The 15,620-nt window shown below is 32.2% G+C and overlaps 1 protein-coding gene across 2 annotated transcripts; it reads left to right on the top strand.

Moving 5' to 3' along the window:
- The first annotated feature begins 168 nt into the window (after positions 1-168).
- LOC130817485 (zinc finger CCCH domain-containing protein 32-like) lies at positions 169-6,289 on the top strand. Of its 2 annotated transcripts, none has more exons than XM_057683225.1 (7): positions 169-437; positions 594-742; positions 1,062-1,127; positions 1,634-1,753; positions 1,858-2,160; positions 3,543-3,848; positions 4,763-6,289. In XM_057683225.1, exons 1-7 carry the CDS (start codon positions 365-367, stop codon positions 5,159-5,161), a joined length of 1,416 nt encoding a protein of 471 aa, XP_057539208.1. In that variant the 5' UTR covers positions 169-364; the 3' UTR covers positions 5,162-6,289. The 2 variants fall into 2 exon arrangements, with proteins under 2 accessions (XP_057539208.1, XP_057539200.1); XM_057683217.1 differs by having other exon boundaries at positions 1,849-2,160; positions 4,763-6,284.
- Positions 6,290-15,620: the final 9,331 nt, after the last annotated feature.

Here is a 15,620-nt window from a genome sequence, read left to right as displayed (position 1 = left end):
ACTACACATATAATATTACTAATTTTTTATTTAAATAATTTATAATTCGTGTTTGATACTGAAATCTATCCGGTTAATGTATATTAGAATTAGAATTTGTTTATTCTTATTGTTCAAGTATCTCATTCCCATTTGGCGCGTATAAAAGGCAGCACAGAAGTCGGAAAAAACAAAAATTTCTTCACTTTCTCTTTGAAAAGTATCATCAACACAAGAGACTAGAGAGATAAACAAACCCACCACTGCTTCAGCTAACACACATAAATATTTACGCACCATTCACCAACACAATCTGATTCTTCATCTTCCATTACCATTTCCTCTAATTTATTCATTCCATCAAAGCTTGGTAAAAACTTCATCAATGGAGTCAGATGGGTCCCACTCAGATCCAACTCCTGACTCCGATACTCAACGACCCCTAACTGTTCTTGAAGGTTTGTTATTACTTCACCCATTTTTAAATTCTATTCATTTATTTGATTTTATTTTATTTCTATCCACATTGATCATAATTCAATTTAATTGGGGTTTCTTTTGTTTTTGGATTATGATGAGAATTTTCTGATTCTGGGTTGTTGGAATTTGGGTAGAATCCATGGGTCAGCTTCGATTAGAAAATTCTGATGCTTATCCGGAAAGACCTGGTGCACCCGATTGCATTTATTTCTTGAGAACCGGTGTTTGTAGCTATGGTGATCGTTGTCGTTTTAATCACCCTCCTGATCGTTCTCCTCCCCCGGTATATTTTTTTTAATGCATTTCTATTTTGTTATGATCTTGTAATTTTTATGCTTGTAATGGTTTCGATTTTTCAAGTAATGTAAAATTGTGGGTAGGGAATCCGTACACACATTTGTGCATGTGTGCTACAATCCAATATTAAATTGGGGGTTTTTTAAAATCAAATGACCCGGTTAGATTCCCCTTGTATAGAAAGAGAATCTGCAACTTTAGCATGATTTCCATATTTGCGGAATTTGATTTTGGAATTTTCATGAAATAAATGGTGATTGAATTTTGCTTTTACAATTAAATTTGGATGTGGGTACATTGCTCAGGTGGTAGGAAGCGGAAATGGCGGCGGGGGAGACTTCCCTGAGCGAGATGGTCAGCCTATCTGTCAGGTACTTTCTCTATTGTACTGTACTGCATGATTGTACTTTCTTCATCTCCATGGCAGACAATTCCAAGAGGAGAATGGAGAATATAAATAGGCATATTAGCTAAAATACCATTATTCTCTCTTTTCCTCTGAATTTGTTACATTACATCTAAAAAAGCTCTAACTTGATTTGCATAATATAGAAAATTCAAAGCTTTCATTTTTACATTACATTTTTTTTTTCCTTTTTGGGATAAATTTGTTCATTTTCCTCCAAGTCTGTGCTTAAGTGGTGAGTTGCATGTAAATGTGACAATGAAGTACAATGTAAGTATGAATTGCTTCAACTCTCCATTGCCCCCATTGCGATTATATGGCTTCCACCTAGGTGGAATCTGGGGTCGGATGTATGCAACATTTTCTTGTTATTGATAGCAATGAGGTTGTGTTCTGTTGATCATGGTATGAATTGCTAGTTTATGTTTTCTTAATGAGTGATACCTGTGTTGTGATTGTGAAATATTTCAGTACTATATGAGGACCGGAACTTGCAGATATGGCACTTCTTGTAAGTACCATCATCCAAGGCAGGAAGCGAGTCCTGTGAGCCATTTTGCACTAAATGTCTATGGATATCCCTTGCGACCGGTTTGTATAGTATAGTATTTCATGTTCTTTTTCAAATTGTTGCTGAAGTGTTAAAGCGATGTATTTGCGAATGAAGATGATCATTGAATTTGCAGGGCGCGCAGGAGTGTGCTTACTACATCAAAACAGGGCAGTGCAAGTTTGGGATGACCTGCAAATTTCATCATCCACCCCCTTCTACTGTGCCGTTGCAAACTGCAACACAAACTGCTGTTCCACCAGCCCCTTTAGCCTCTCCTAATGTTTACTCGACTCCAACGGCAGCACCACAACCATATGGAGTAGTATCGGGTAATTGGTCTGTCGCGGGACCTTCTATGGTGCCTGGTTCATATATCCAAGGACCTTATGGACCAATGATATTTTCTTCAGGCGTAGTTCCTCTTACTGCTTGGGGGCCTTATTCAGTAAGTAATGTGTATCTTGCGTAAATTTTTAACTTGATTTGTTTCCCTCCGTAGCTGAAAATGCATATATATTGATCTATGGACAACTTCATCGACTAATCTAGTATTGGAAAGTCTATTACAAAATGATAGTTATATGGAAATCCTAAAGAATTTACCACATATTATCTTCTTAAATGACTTAAAAATTTCGTTTGATTTGACCCTATGCTTTTTCATCAATTTCTATTAAAGATTGCGTTTTCCTCTCCCTTATGGAGGATTTGCATACATTAATTGTCTAATGGTTTTTTAGTTGAGGAGATCTCAGTAATATTTTGTGGTTAATTTTATTTCTTTCCCTAGCTACATCTCGATTTTATTATATAATGTTGCAATTAATAATGTTTAGTCATAAATTTTTCATAAGCTTTTGAATAGTGTTTGTGAGGATTACGTGTTACGTAGAACTTGCTATTTAAACACTTTACTTGCATCCTATCTTGCAATCTTATACTCCTATTAATTTTTACTTGCATGTTGCCCACTCTAGGCGCCATCACACTTTATTGAGTGTGGTGGTGACATGTTTTCTTAAGCGGGAATATAGTTTCTTAACAAGAAGATAATGTGATGTCCTGTTTGCTTAGTACCGGTCATAGAGATGATAATGATTCTAATGTTATCTCTGATAAAGAGTACCATGTGATTGCCAGAGTAATAGATACCCACCATAAAGCATGTGTTTTTCTTCGCAACTTTTTAAACAATATTAGACTAGGTACTGGGTATCAAATGGGCTGTAATAGACTTTGGAATTAATTGTTCTGCTGCATGGGGAATGGATTTAATATGTTCATTTGTTTACATGGATGCTCCATAGTCTTTATAGGTATTTATAGTACTCTATGTGTGCTCACTGCTGACTAGCTTGACTACTTGTCACAGTACAAGTCTTGTGTACATATTTACTAGTGTTACATTCCAAGGTATGACTTAGAATAGCAATGGTTACAATGCTTTCTTTATGTACAAGGTATGGCTTTCAGGGAAGGCTTTTTCTTTTTCCCGAATGTCTCAAACTCACGAGAGCATACTCATTTTTAATCGAGTTTATGTATTTTCTTCTCTGTAGTTTTTCCAAGGAACTGCAATTCCATTAGTGTAAATTTCAAATATAAGATGTTCAATTTAGTTTAGTTGAGAAGTCGCTCCAGCATAGACGCTCATTGCCATTCTTAGTTGTCGAAAATCAGTTGAGGTTATGTTGCTGAATGAATAGTTTATTTGAACACTGGCAAAAGAGTAGTTCTGTTAAAAATCTAATGTATTTGTTAGATTTTTTTGTTAAATAATCAAAGATTCTTTTCTAAAAAACGGGTATATTGCATAATTTGGTGCAGGGGACTACTCCTTTGACCAATCTCAATACTCAGTCGGTTGGAGCTGGCCAATTTTACGGGTTCATGCCATTGTCGCCTTCAGCACCTGCTTATGCTGGGCCTTATCAAGCCTTGTCATCTGGTGGACCCAGTAATGTTTCAAAAGAACATTCATATCCTCAGAGACCTGGGCAACCTGAGTGTCAGCATTACCTGAAAACAGGGGACTGCAAGTTTGGTTCATCATGTAAATATCATCATCCTGTACAATGGGGTGCTCCAGAAACAAGTACTGCTCTAAGTGCCATGGGTCTTCCCCTTCGTCCGGTATGCAATTTACATCCTCACACATCTCATTCTTATTAGATAATTGTTGCTCATTTTTATGTTCAAATTGGCTTCTTTAGCTATAATTTCATTTACTGTTTCCTATTTTATTTTACTTTGCTTTTTCTTTCTCATTGCCCAAAGATGACCACGCTTTGCTTGAAGGAAGCATCTCTGTAGTTTCATGTGCGAGTAATTTGTTTTAATTTTGTCCAGTTGATACTTCAATAATCTGTCTTAGGGTCAATCTGTCATCTTAAGTAACCTGCTAAAGTTATTGCCGTTCAAACGTGATAGAACACTCCAAAATCACTTGTGGAACAATGGTCGGTAAAAGATATTGTTTGTCTGTCGGTTTTCTTTTGTCATCTATATATGATCCTTTCTTTGGTTACTTTTATTTTTAATTAAGGGTCAATCATAAACAACATTTTTGCAACTACTTGGGTAATGTAGGGATCATCTGACCAACCCCCCAAGTTCTTCTTCAAGTGGGAGCTACTAATGGAATGAAATATCCTTGTTAATCATTATTTTGATCATACAATATAGAATCACAAACGATTACAAATTTATTACTTTTTTAGACTTTTTCTTTCTTTTAGTGAGAGAGTGGATGTGGAGATGGATGGCGGGTGAAATAGATCAGGATTAACCCTTGTTCTTTGAGCATCATATTTTGCACCTTATTTTGGTTGTGCATTCATGTGCTGAATAGATATGGTAAGAACGATGGTTATAGGTGCATTAGTAATTGAACCAATTTATTCTTTACTAGCGATGACAAACTACCTAAAAGACTTTTGTTGTCCCTTACTACCGGATCTAATAGCCTTATCATAAGTTTTGGAAATTTAGTTTCTTGAGAAGTGAAATCAAGAATTATGATTATTCCTTCTGTCTTTGTTCTTCAGGGTATTCCAACTTGTAGTTACTATGCACAACATAGAGTATGCAAGTTCGGACCCACATGCAAGTATGATCATCCAATGGAAACTTTGAGTTACAGCCCCTCCACATCGTCTCTATCTGATATACCCGTGGCTCCTTATCGTGTGGGATCTTCCATCGGAACTCTTGCTCCATCGTCCTCATCCTCGGATTTTCGGGCTGAACTAATGTCAGGATCCAATAAAGACATTGTCACTACATTGTCACCCTCTGTCAGTATACCAAGCAGTTCAGCTGGGTCAGTATCATCAACAAGCGGGTCCATATCTCAGTCTAATCCCCAACAGTCGAGCCAGAGTTCTGCTTCTGCTATCATTACTAGTAGCAAAGGGGATGCTGGTCATGTAGGTGCTCGTAGCTAAGACCAATGCAGGAAGGCTCTATATATTTCTTCTTTTTTTCTTTCTTTTTTTGCCTTTACTTTTTTTGTTTTTGTAGATGAAAATTCAGGACCCATCAGAACTCCTATTCTTTTGGACAAAACCCGAGGCAGACAACCTTCTCCTTGCCTATTTATCCTCGATTCACTTCAGAAAGCGAAACTTTTCACAAAAATGTTCATAGAATTTCAATGGCCATCCTTTTATCCTTTCTTTAATAAACCATCCTGTACCTGTAGCAAATCCTCATAATAATAATAAGGGGAAAAACTAAACAAAAAAAAGCCATCTTCATTCGACAAACCATCCTTGTGGGTCTATTTATGATCTCATATTCTCTCGACTTTCTACTTTTGATTCCCCGAAAAACATATGAAAACTAGGTTTATCGATATGTGTACTTTGTTCTTTGGCGGACGTACGTTGGTTCACATCTATGCTTTTGCTTCATTAGTCATTACTACATGGAACATGCTTCCCAACCCAACTTTAGAAGTGGGTGTATTGGGAGTTTACCCATTGTTCCTTGCTTATAGTTTTCGTTTTCCTTTTCCTCCGGCCTCCCCTTAAAAACAATGCTATGCTGGCAGAAGATTCATTTGCGGACCTGAAAGCAGGCAGTCTATTGCTACCGTGATATATGAGTCAGATTCAGATACAAACATAAATATGTTGTGGTCATTTAAACAGTTGATTGATAAAATTATAATGTGGTACATATATTTGAAGCAAACCCCATTTTTATTTCACTGAAATTGAGATATTTATATAATTCAATTTCTTATTAATTATTATTCTGTGTCATGTAATTGTAAGTGAATAGTAGATGATAAATTGATAATCGTCCATGGTCTTTGCTTACCAACTTGGTTGACAGAGCTGCTATGCTATGGCCTATCGGTAAGAATCGGTATTACTCTATTTAGCTGATATGCTTTCTTCATTGTGCCTCTTCAATAATGCTAAAAATACTTCATACTAGACTCGTCTTAAATATTGAAAAATTTGGCTTTATTAATTTAATCTTTTACCCAACTCATGGAATTTTCCCATCCTTAGATTACTTTTAGTAATTGTTCACCGGATTTTTACTAGAATCCACTGTGGATATTAATACACCCTCTGTTATCTTTGATTTGCATCAAAAAGAATGTTCTCTTTGATTTGCATCAAAAAGAAATTGGGTAGTTTTTAAGAATATGGTAATAAATGACCTGTGTTTGGTTCATGACTTTTCGCTTAGCTTTTTGGTTGAATTTTAACTTATTGGTTGGTCAAACAGTTAAAAAAAAAGTGTTTGGTTAATGACTTGTATGTCATCTGAAAAGTTGGCTTTTAAACTAAAATAAATAAGCTACTTCAGTTAGCTTTTTTTTTGGCTTTTGACTTATTGATTCATTTTTTCTCTAATAAACAGTCAACAATTAATACTTAAATTACCAAACATCTTCATAAATAGCTGGCTTTTTCAGCTAGTTTAAAAACTAACAAAAATAGCTAACATTTTTAGGTGGTCAAACAAATTAATTATAAATAATGAATTATTGTAATAATGAAGTATAAATACAAAATGCTGAAAGTGGAGGTGTTGTGTCCGGTGTCCGGTGTCCGGTGTCCCTATAATACAAGTATACTTGTTAACTTTACTGAGCCATTTTCCTTTTTTGTTTTTAATTATAATTATATGTAGTTGGATTGAACACAGCACCGACACAATTCCCAATTGTTACACTTTCTTTTCAAGTAATACTAAATTCATTGCATAGAATTGGTTTGTGTTACAACAATTAATCACTAATCACTAATCACTCTTCTTAACTGCTTCTAACTTGACTTTTTAAACTTAATTTTTACTTTATTAAAAATATATCATTAACGTTAAAATTTAGTTGCTCTAGTTGAATTTACGATTAAATCAAGAAACATAACTCGGAGTAAATTTGTTTTGTTTTCTTTTGTTATTCGGATAAAAGCCGTAAATCAAATCAATTCAAACTGAATAATAAATATGATTTGGACTTTTCATAAAATATTATGGATTTGGATTATGAAATTCTTAGTCAAAATATTTTGGTTTGAATTAGGTTTGAACCTACTAAAAATTAAAAACTGAAATTTTGACTTAAATCAAAATAGAAGTTTACTTTAGTTTAAGAGAATACTAGTATAGAAATTCGTGCAATGTACGAAATTGTTAATATTGAATATATTTAAATAATAGTTTCAAATAATAATGCAAGTATTATATTATCGTCATTAAATTTACCAAATACACGATTTTTCAAATCAAAAAATAATTATTGAGGTTTTTGAAAAATTATTTAACGAATACATAACTTTTTTCATTCCATTGAACAAAATTAAATTCTAAATTAATTAAATAGAATTACTATAAGAAATCATATAAATACTTTACCTAATTTAGCTCTAATTATAAAAAAATCAGATTCTAAATTATGTAAATGTTGTCATGTAAGCAACCATTATCCACTAAAATAAATTAATTTGTCAATGCTCTTAAAAAATAACATTGTCATTTTTCAACATTTTTATTAGTATGTATAAAATGATATGATAAAAAAAAATTAAAGGCTCTAACTATCACATTTGAAAACATATTTTCCAATGATTTAGATTTAAGAGGAAACTATATTTTTATATATGAATTAATGGGATGATTTAACAAAATCTAATAAAAAAGAGAACTATTAAGATATCTTGCAACCAATCGCTAAAGTCAAAGAAAAATTTAAGGATGATTTGGTGGGACCATTGCATTTAAGAGATGAAGTGAGACTTCAGATGATACCATCATAGTATAGTGTAATTTTGCTCATAAATTAAATATTGTCATCTTCATATGCATAATTCTTATAAAATGTAATACTTCCTTTTATTTGTTCCACTTGTTTTTACATATTTTTGAGGTACGTTTTCAATCTTAAATATTTTTAATTGTATTTGAGTAAAACTATAAAACGTTGATAAAATAAAATCCCATATGACTATATTGTAACTTATAAATTAAGAATAAATCACATAATAAGAGTGATTGATGAATAGTGTTGAAAAACGAAATGGGACAAGTAAAGCGAATAGGAGGGATTATTTTTATTTAAATAATTTGCGAATTACGGCCTTAAAGTTTAGCACTTTTGCGAATTACAGTTTCAATGTTTATTTTTTGCGAATTACAGCCACCAAAGTATCAAAGTTTGCAAGTTCAAACCAAACCACAAAATTTCGACCATTTTGATGGTCGGGATTTTAGGTTAAGTGGTCGGAGTTATGTGTTTTTAGCCTGAACTTGTAAACTTTTAATACTTTGTTTGCTGTAATTCGCAAAAAATAAACAATGAGACTGTAATTCGCAAAAATGTTAAACTTTAAAACTGTAATTCGTAAATTATTTTTTTATATATTTTAAATTTATTTTTGCTATTATAACTTTAAAAGGTGACTTATCAATATTTTACATTACAATATTTAATATTTGTGAATTTTTTTAATATGATTATTAAATTTCTTTTTTGTCTGTATAATTATTAGTTATGCTAAGAAAAAATTATTAAAATAGTTAAATTAATATATATATATATATATATATATATATATATATATATATATATATATATATATATATATATATATATATATATATATATATATATATATATGTAGGATCAAATAAAAAAGATTTGAAACTGAGAAAGGTGAGAAGGATTTTTGTTTGATTTTGTTTTGTTACTATATATACAAAAAATTATATATACAAAAAATGATACTATGTTATAAATTAAGAACATTTTAAAAATTATTTCATAGTTATCTTTCTGTGTAACATAGTTACTTTTACGATTATGAGTTTTTGGCTCAATCGTAACTATAGATTTTTTTTATTTTAGTGAAATCAAGGGTGTAGAGTCTTTCTTACCCTTCTCATTTTCTACCCCTTCTCAATGGATCCCTCCCCTATATATATATATATATATATATAAAGTTAAAAAATCTCATGCATTGCACTAATTGTAATTAAGAGATGAAGGGGGGATAATTACCTCAATTAGTAATTACTAATTAGTAAAATAAAAAGTAGAAAGGATTTAAAAGAACAATTACTTTTTGAAAGTAAAACAATAATTAAAAAAAGAAAAAATTATCAAATGTTTATTTATTGCCAAAAACTTTACCTACGAGGCATGAGTGTAAATTATTTTTTTTATGATTATAAGTCTACGTTCATCGAGGTCGGCCCTTACCTTTTAGGGGATCGGGGCGAAATATATTTATGGGACCGGGGCCCCTAATTATTACATAGAGATACAAATATTATTTATTTAATGTTGTAATAGAAAAAGGTGTATGCATCAATATTTTAGTATCTTCAAATTTGAAAAACTGTTAAATTAGGCTAGACTTATTGTGAATGCCAACACGTTAACGGGGAGACATGAGGTGCACATACTTCATAAACCAAGGAGATATATACCATCCGAAAATCATATGGCAATGGGAAGGTCTCCAATAGCTTATAAAGTGTGAACACCATTTTCAATTTGTCGATGTGCGGTAACTGATCCCAACACACCCCCTTACATGCGAACCCTCGTCAAGTTCGCATGTGGGTAAGGGTGCAGACTGTAACATTCGGGAAAATTAATATTTTAAGACGAGTAAGTTTAAGAGATTTATCAGTGCGAGAATGACCTTACATACACATGACATAAAATATTCTTAATTTAACTTCTTTTCTTTTCCATTTCTTAAAAAAAAAAAAAAAAAATAGAAACCAGTTTCACGCTTTTGACTATTCATCATCTTCCTCATTTCTCCTCTCTTCTCAAATCCTAAACCCTTTCTCCCTCTCTGACCTTGTTAAACCCTGAAACCAGACAACTTCACCCTTGCTCATTCCTTTGAGACCTTGAATACCACGAGCAAGATTCATCCTCAATTCTCGATTGATTTCGCAAGCAGAACCTTCATCCCCTTCCTCTCGATTCAAAACTGTCTTTCCCTTTTTCTCCCTCTCTGTGCAGTAGACCCAAATCTCACCGAAGCCACAAACACCACTTCTCACGGGGGTTCTACAATCCTAATCGGCGTTCCTCTTCTCGATGCTAGCATTGTTTTCTCTGAAATTTGGTAAGGAAACAACCTTCTTCTTTAATCCTTGTCAATTTTTCGAATATAGAACAAATTTACCCTCTTCCTCACTCTATGCGTTTCAATATCATTATAACCAATTCTTTTTCATTCTTAAAGATTCAAGACACATCAATTAGATTGAATTACTGTTTTTTTTTGTGAGGAAGCAAACAGTTACTACAAATACAATCAACACTCTATAGTTGTTTCTTTTGGGGCAAATATCAAGCCGAAATCTTCCTCCCTTGTCTTGGTTCTGCCGATTTGGGGAAGATTGTTGGTCCTGTTGATTAAACATCAAATTCAAGCCGAAAAGAGAACTTTGAACCTGAAATTGTTTCGTTTCTTGTTGCTGCAAGCAGAAGGTAATCCTTCTTGATCTCTTTCTTTTGCTTTTCCTTAATAATAATGCTCTTATTCATATACTATCCCTTGTTTAATCTTTCATTCATGTGTTAAACCCTAAATGTTGGTGAATCTTGGAATGTGTATGAATTAGTAGATGAATCATTAAATTGGAAATTCATGGAAAATGTGTTGAGTACTGCTAGATTCTTGGAGTATTGCTGGAATGTTTGATGTTTAGTATTGAATTGGTGGATTTAAAGGTGATGAAATTAATTGAGGAAAATCATCTTTGATGATGAACGATGATTCTCGTGGACTTGTGAGTGTAGGATAAATAATTAATTTGTGTCGATTCAAAATAAATGAGTAAATGAATAGATGATGTAGGAGTTACTATATTGAATCTGGATGATTAGTAAGAAAGTTTATGAAGATTAAAGAATTGATGGAAAATGTTGATTGTTTGTAGGATTATGAATGATTTAAAGGTCTTGTATGAATTATGACGTACTTTGGAAAAACCATTGATTGTGGGATAGAATGCTTGTTGTTTATATTGATTAAATGTTGGATATTCTTGATGAAATTAGTAGATTCTTTCGGATATTCTTGATTTCGGGTTTAAGTTTACATATTGTGTTTTATTGGTAATACAAAGAGAAATATAGGGATGAGTAATCTTTAAAGGAGTATAAACTAGAATCGATCAATTTTGATGACATGTAGAGTGTTTAAGCTTGGAGTGCACAATCCTTATATGATTAGAAATATTAGAATAGAAGATGGAACTAAGATGCGGTCTTAGGAGGAGATGCAATGAGCTATATGAACCTAGTTTGTAGTATCGAACGCTTTGTTGTGATGTTATGTTTGTTATGCTTCAGGAGGCGACGTCATCGAGGAACCTTTCTAGCTGATAGCTGCGAATCGATCAAGGCTCTTTGAAGCGTCGTCTTTGGTGAGTAGTAGCAATCCCTTAGAGGGTCTGATCAGACTACTTTCTTGGAAATAAATTTTTTTTACTAAAGCTCTTTGAGTTGGAAATTGTTGAGGCAAATGTTGTTGTGAATGTTTATGCTGATATTATGATATGGTCAATGGATCGGGCTCGCGAGCTGGTCATTGACGGAGTTGAGGAACATTGTTCCCTGCTCCCTGTTTTGAAGCGAATTGTCATTGAGATATTGACTAGCTTCACCCGAGAGTGACATAGCCTTAGAGCTATGGATGTTCCTCTCACCTAGACTCCCTGTGCGCACATAGATCTAGGAAAGTGATGTTGCTTTTAAACCTATGATTTGAATTACTGTGTTTTGTTGTTTGGATTGTTATTTTTCATTCAGTTTAATCTGACCCCCTGTGTTTCCATCTTTTAGTTGGAATACAGATCGAAACCGGTCGGGAACGATGGGTAGCGATGATTGAATAGTGTTCCAAGGATGTATATTGAGTTGAGCACGTAGGAATTTGTAGATTTGTATTAGGAATTTGGATAAATGTAAATTTGTTTTGGCTGTGCTGGTTATACTGAACTTGTAGAGAATTGTATGATTATCTTGTGTATTAGTTAGATGTATGCTTTATTCGGGATTTAGCTGAGTTAGTCACGTTGAAGAGCTTTTGACCCCTTTGCTTGAGTTTTAGAAGTGTGATTTCAGTTTCTTGGGAAACGAACCCAGTGATGACCCTGTTTACCCAGTCAACGGTAAGTCGGGTTGTTACACAGACGGTCCGGTCTGGTCTTGTTTGGCACTAAAATCAGATTAGACCAGAAATTCTGGTTCGAAAATTTTTCAGACCAGACCAGTATAAATGTCAGACCGGACTAGACCAGACCATTTAGAATGGTCTGATCAAGTATCTTCGGTTTTTTTCTTTTTAAATTAATATTTTTAGTAAGCTAATGTATTTATCAAATAGAATTTAGATGAAAGAAATTTGAGAAGGGTAGAGTTGCTCGCCAACAGTTAGAAAATAATGGCATAGCATCAGTTAGAAAATGAGAGTTAGATGAAGGAAAATTATAAACTTTAAAATTGGAGAAAAAGAAATGTGTATGCGGCTGTGCATTGTGTGGTATAGCAGAAGTTAAAAAAGGGTAATAATGGCATCAAACATCAATGTTTAGAAAATAATTTGGCATACAAACAGTCAACCAATGCCGCATACTTGTTTTAAGTTTCTTTAAGAACTCTAGCCTATTATTACTACGGTTTACATCAGACCAAAAATTATAAAAACCAAAATCAAATTGAAAATCGTAATTTTTTCAAAAAAAAAAAAGACCAGACCATTTAGACCGTAGACCAAATCAAATATTTAAATTATGGTTTGGTCCGGTCTAATTTGCAGTTTTGACTAAACTTTGTTCAGCCCTACATGTGGGAGTAATAAATTAAGGTAGGAACACCATTCTTTTCGGACCTAACATTTTAAAATTTTGATCGAACCATCGGCTCTGATACCATGTTAGGCTGGACTTATTGTGAATGCCAGCACGTTAACGGGAAGACACGAAGTACACACACTTTATAAACCAAGGAGATATATACCATCCCAAAACCATATGGCAATGAGAAGAAGGTTTCCAATAGCTTATAAAGCGTGCACACCATTTTTAATTTGCCGATGTGCGATAACTCATCCCAACAAAAACTCTACTCGGCTGAGGCAACAATAATAAGAACAAATATATTTACAATTATAACTTTATAATCCCCTTTTACTATTTAATAGAAGAATCAATTATCAATTAATCATAATAATTACTTCAAGTAATTAACAAATCAAATTTTAAATAGTGATACAAGCATAGACTGAAAATATATATTTTTTTTTTTATAAAGACTGATAATAAATTAAATTACAATGATAGTAGATATGTAGAGTTATATTAGGAGTAAAATAAAAAAAAATAAGGGTAATTAGTAATAAAATAAAATGAAAAAGAAATAATGGTATTTGCCAATCGGTTAAATTAATTACCTTGATTGATGATTATTGATTCGTTCAAGTATATTAATTGTTTGGAAATTAGAAAGTTCCCTATAATACAGTTTCCAGTACATATTCATCTTCAATTTGTGCCTTTTGAAGATACTCTAAGCAATGCTTACGAAGAAAAATATCTACTAGGTAAAATAATACTCCCTCCGAACCTTTTTAATTGTCTTGTTTCCTTATTTGGCAAAGTCTTTTTAGTTGTCCCATTTCTATATTTATCAATCTTTTTTTACCTAAATATCCTTAGTTCACACAAGTAATTACGAATATACCCTCATATACCTTACTTATCCAACTACCCTTCACTGCTTACCCTTCACTACTTACCCTTTAATATTTACCCTTTTTAATGGACCCCACACCATCCTTAATAACTGTGCCTAAGCAAATGGGACATCTAAATTAGTGCGGAGGAAGTATTAATGACGTTACTTTTTGAGTACATATTCACAATTTGAGTAATTTTAACTACAAATATTATTTTCCAATCATTTTAGATGGACAAAATAGACTATATTAACTTTTGTTGGACAAAATAGAGTATATGTATAACTTTCGTTTTCATTCATGATAAAAGAATGTGGTGTGTGATTTGATTTATAAAGGTTTTTTTGGGTTAAATGATTTTTTGTATTGAATTTCAATGTGATTTTAATAATGTAGTTGTTATTTTGGGGTTTTATATATTTTAAGTTTATATTATGAGTTTGTTAATGATTTTTGATTTATGTGTATTTTGTAAGAAAATGGTCTTTTTTGATGTAAATATATTGTGTTATTAGAATGGAATAAATCTAAACAAAGAATATGGATATTAATTACGTTGGTGGAAAATGTAAATTATTTGTTTGCAATTCAAAAGAATCAAAAATTAATGTAACATCTTCATATGCATAGTTACCCATTTAAGACTAACTCAATAAAGTAAGTCTTGAATAGTTTTTATTTTAGGATGAGTTTTCGATGTCTAATGTTACTTAGTTGGTTAATGTATGTCCTCTTTTTGATTCTAAAGAAAACCCACAATTTTTTATCTTTATCTCACTTAGAATGATAAAAAATCGTTCTTGAATATATGGTAGCATTGAATTGTCAGAATTTTTAGATAGTCTTAAAATTTTATTATATTATTGTCGAACATCAATTTAGGACAGGAGGTTAGTTTCTAAGAAGTAATTGCAAGTTGAACGAAATGTTGAGAGACAACCGCGGTTTTGCTTGAACTGCTCTTTGAAGGCTACTAAGTAAATGGAGATCATTTGAGGTAATGAAGAAGTGAGTGAGAAAATGGGTTTTGGTGAGACTTTTATGGAGGTTAGTTTCGATTTTTAAAAGGCGATTTATGATTTATAGATGAGAGTTGACGGCAAATATAACACCATAACATCAATTGTGTTTAATGTTATGGCGTTAGTGATTGTACATACAAGGTTACGTTGTGGACAAACTTAAAAGTTTTGTACAATTTGCGTTTCTCCCAAGTTGAGTGCTACCAATTGGAATACCTCATTTTTTTATCTTAATTTCATAATTCTATTAATTCTATCATGTTATTTAGTTGATTTTATTATTTTTCTAGATACATAATCTTCTTAAAACTATTTACAATTTCGTTCCCATTGTCATTCCAAATCAATTAACATTTTAAGAAACTATGCTCATAATTACACCTCTGAAACTGATCAAGAGGTTGTAAATTGAGTCATTTTCAATCAAGTTAATTTTAAATCAAATCATTTACAAGTTGTATCCACCAACCAAAGTGACAATGATTTTCTTTAAAAAAATTTCTTATAATTAACATATTGTCAAAATGAAGTTTGTAATATTTTTTTGTTTTACAAATATTATTTTCTTTATAAAAGGATCAAAATACCAATTTTAAGATTTCATCAAGGAAACATTAATTTAAAATACAAATTAATTAGAAATGTAATGGACA

Source organism: Amaranthus tricolor, chromosome 1 (assembly GCF_026212465.1).
Source record: "Amaranthus tricolor cultivar Red isolate AtriRed21 chromosome 1, ASM2621246v1, whole genome shotgun sequence".
In the NCBI taxonomy this organism is placed as follows: Eukaryota; Viridiplantae; Streptophyta; class Magnoliopsida; order Caryophyllales; family Amaranthaceae; genus Amaranthus; species Amaranthus tricolor.
This window is presented reverse-complemented; position numbering and strand designations above follow the sequence as displayed.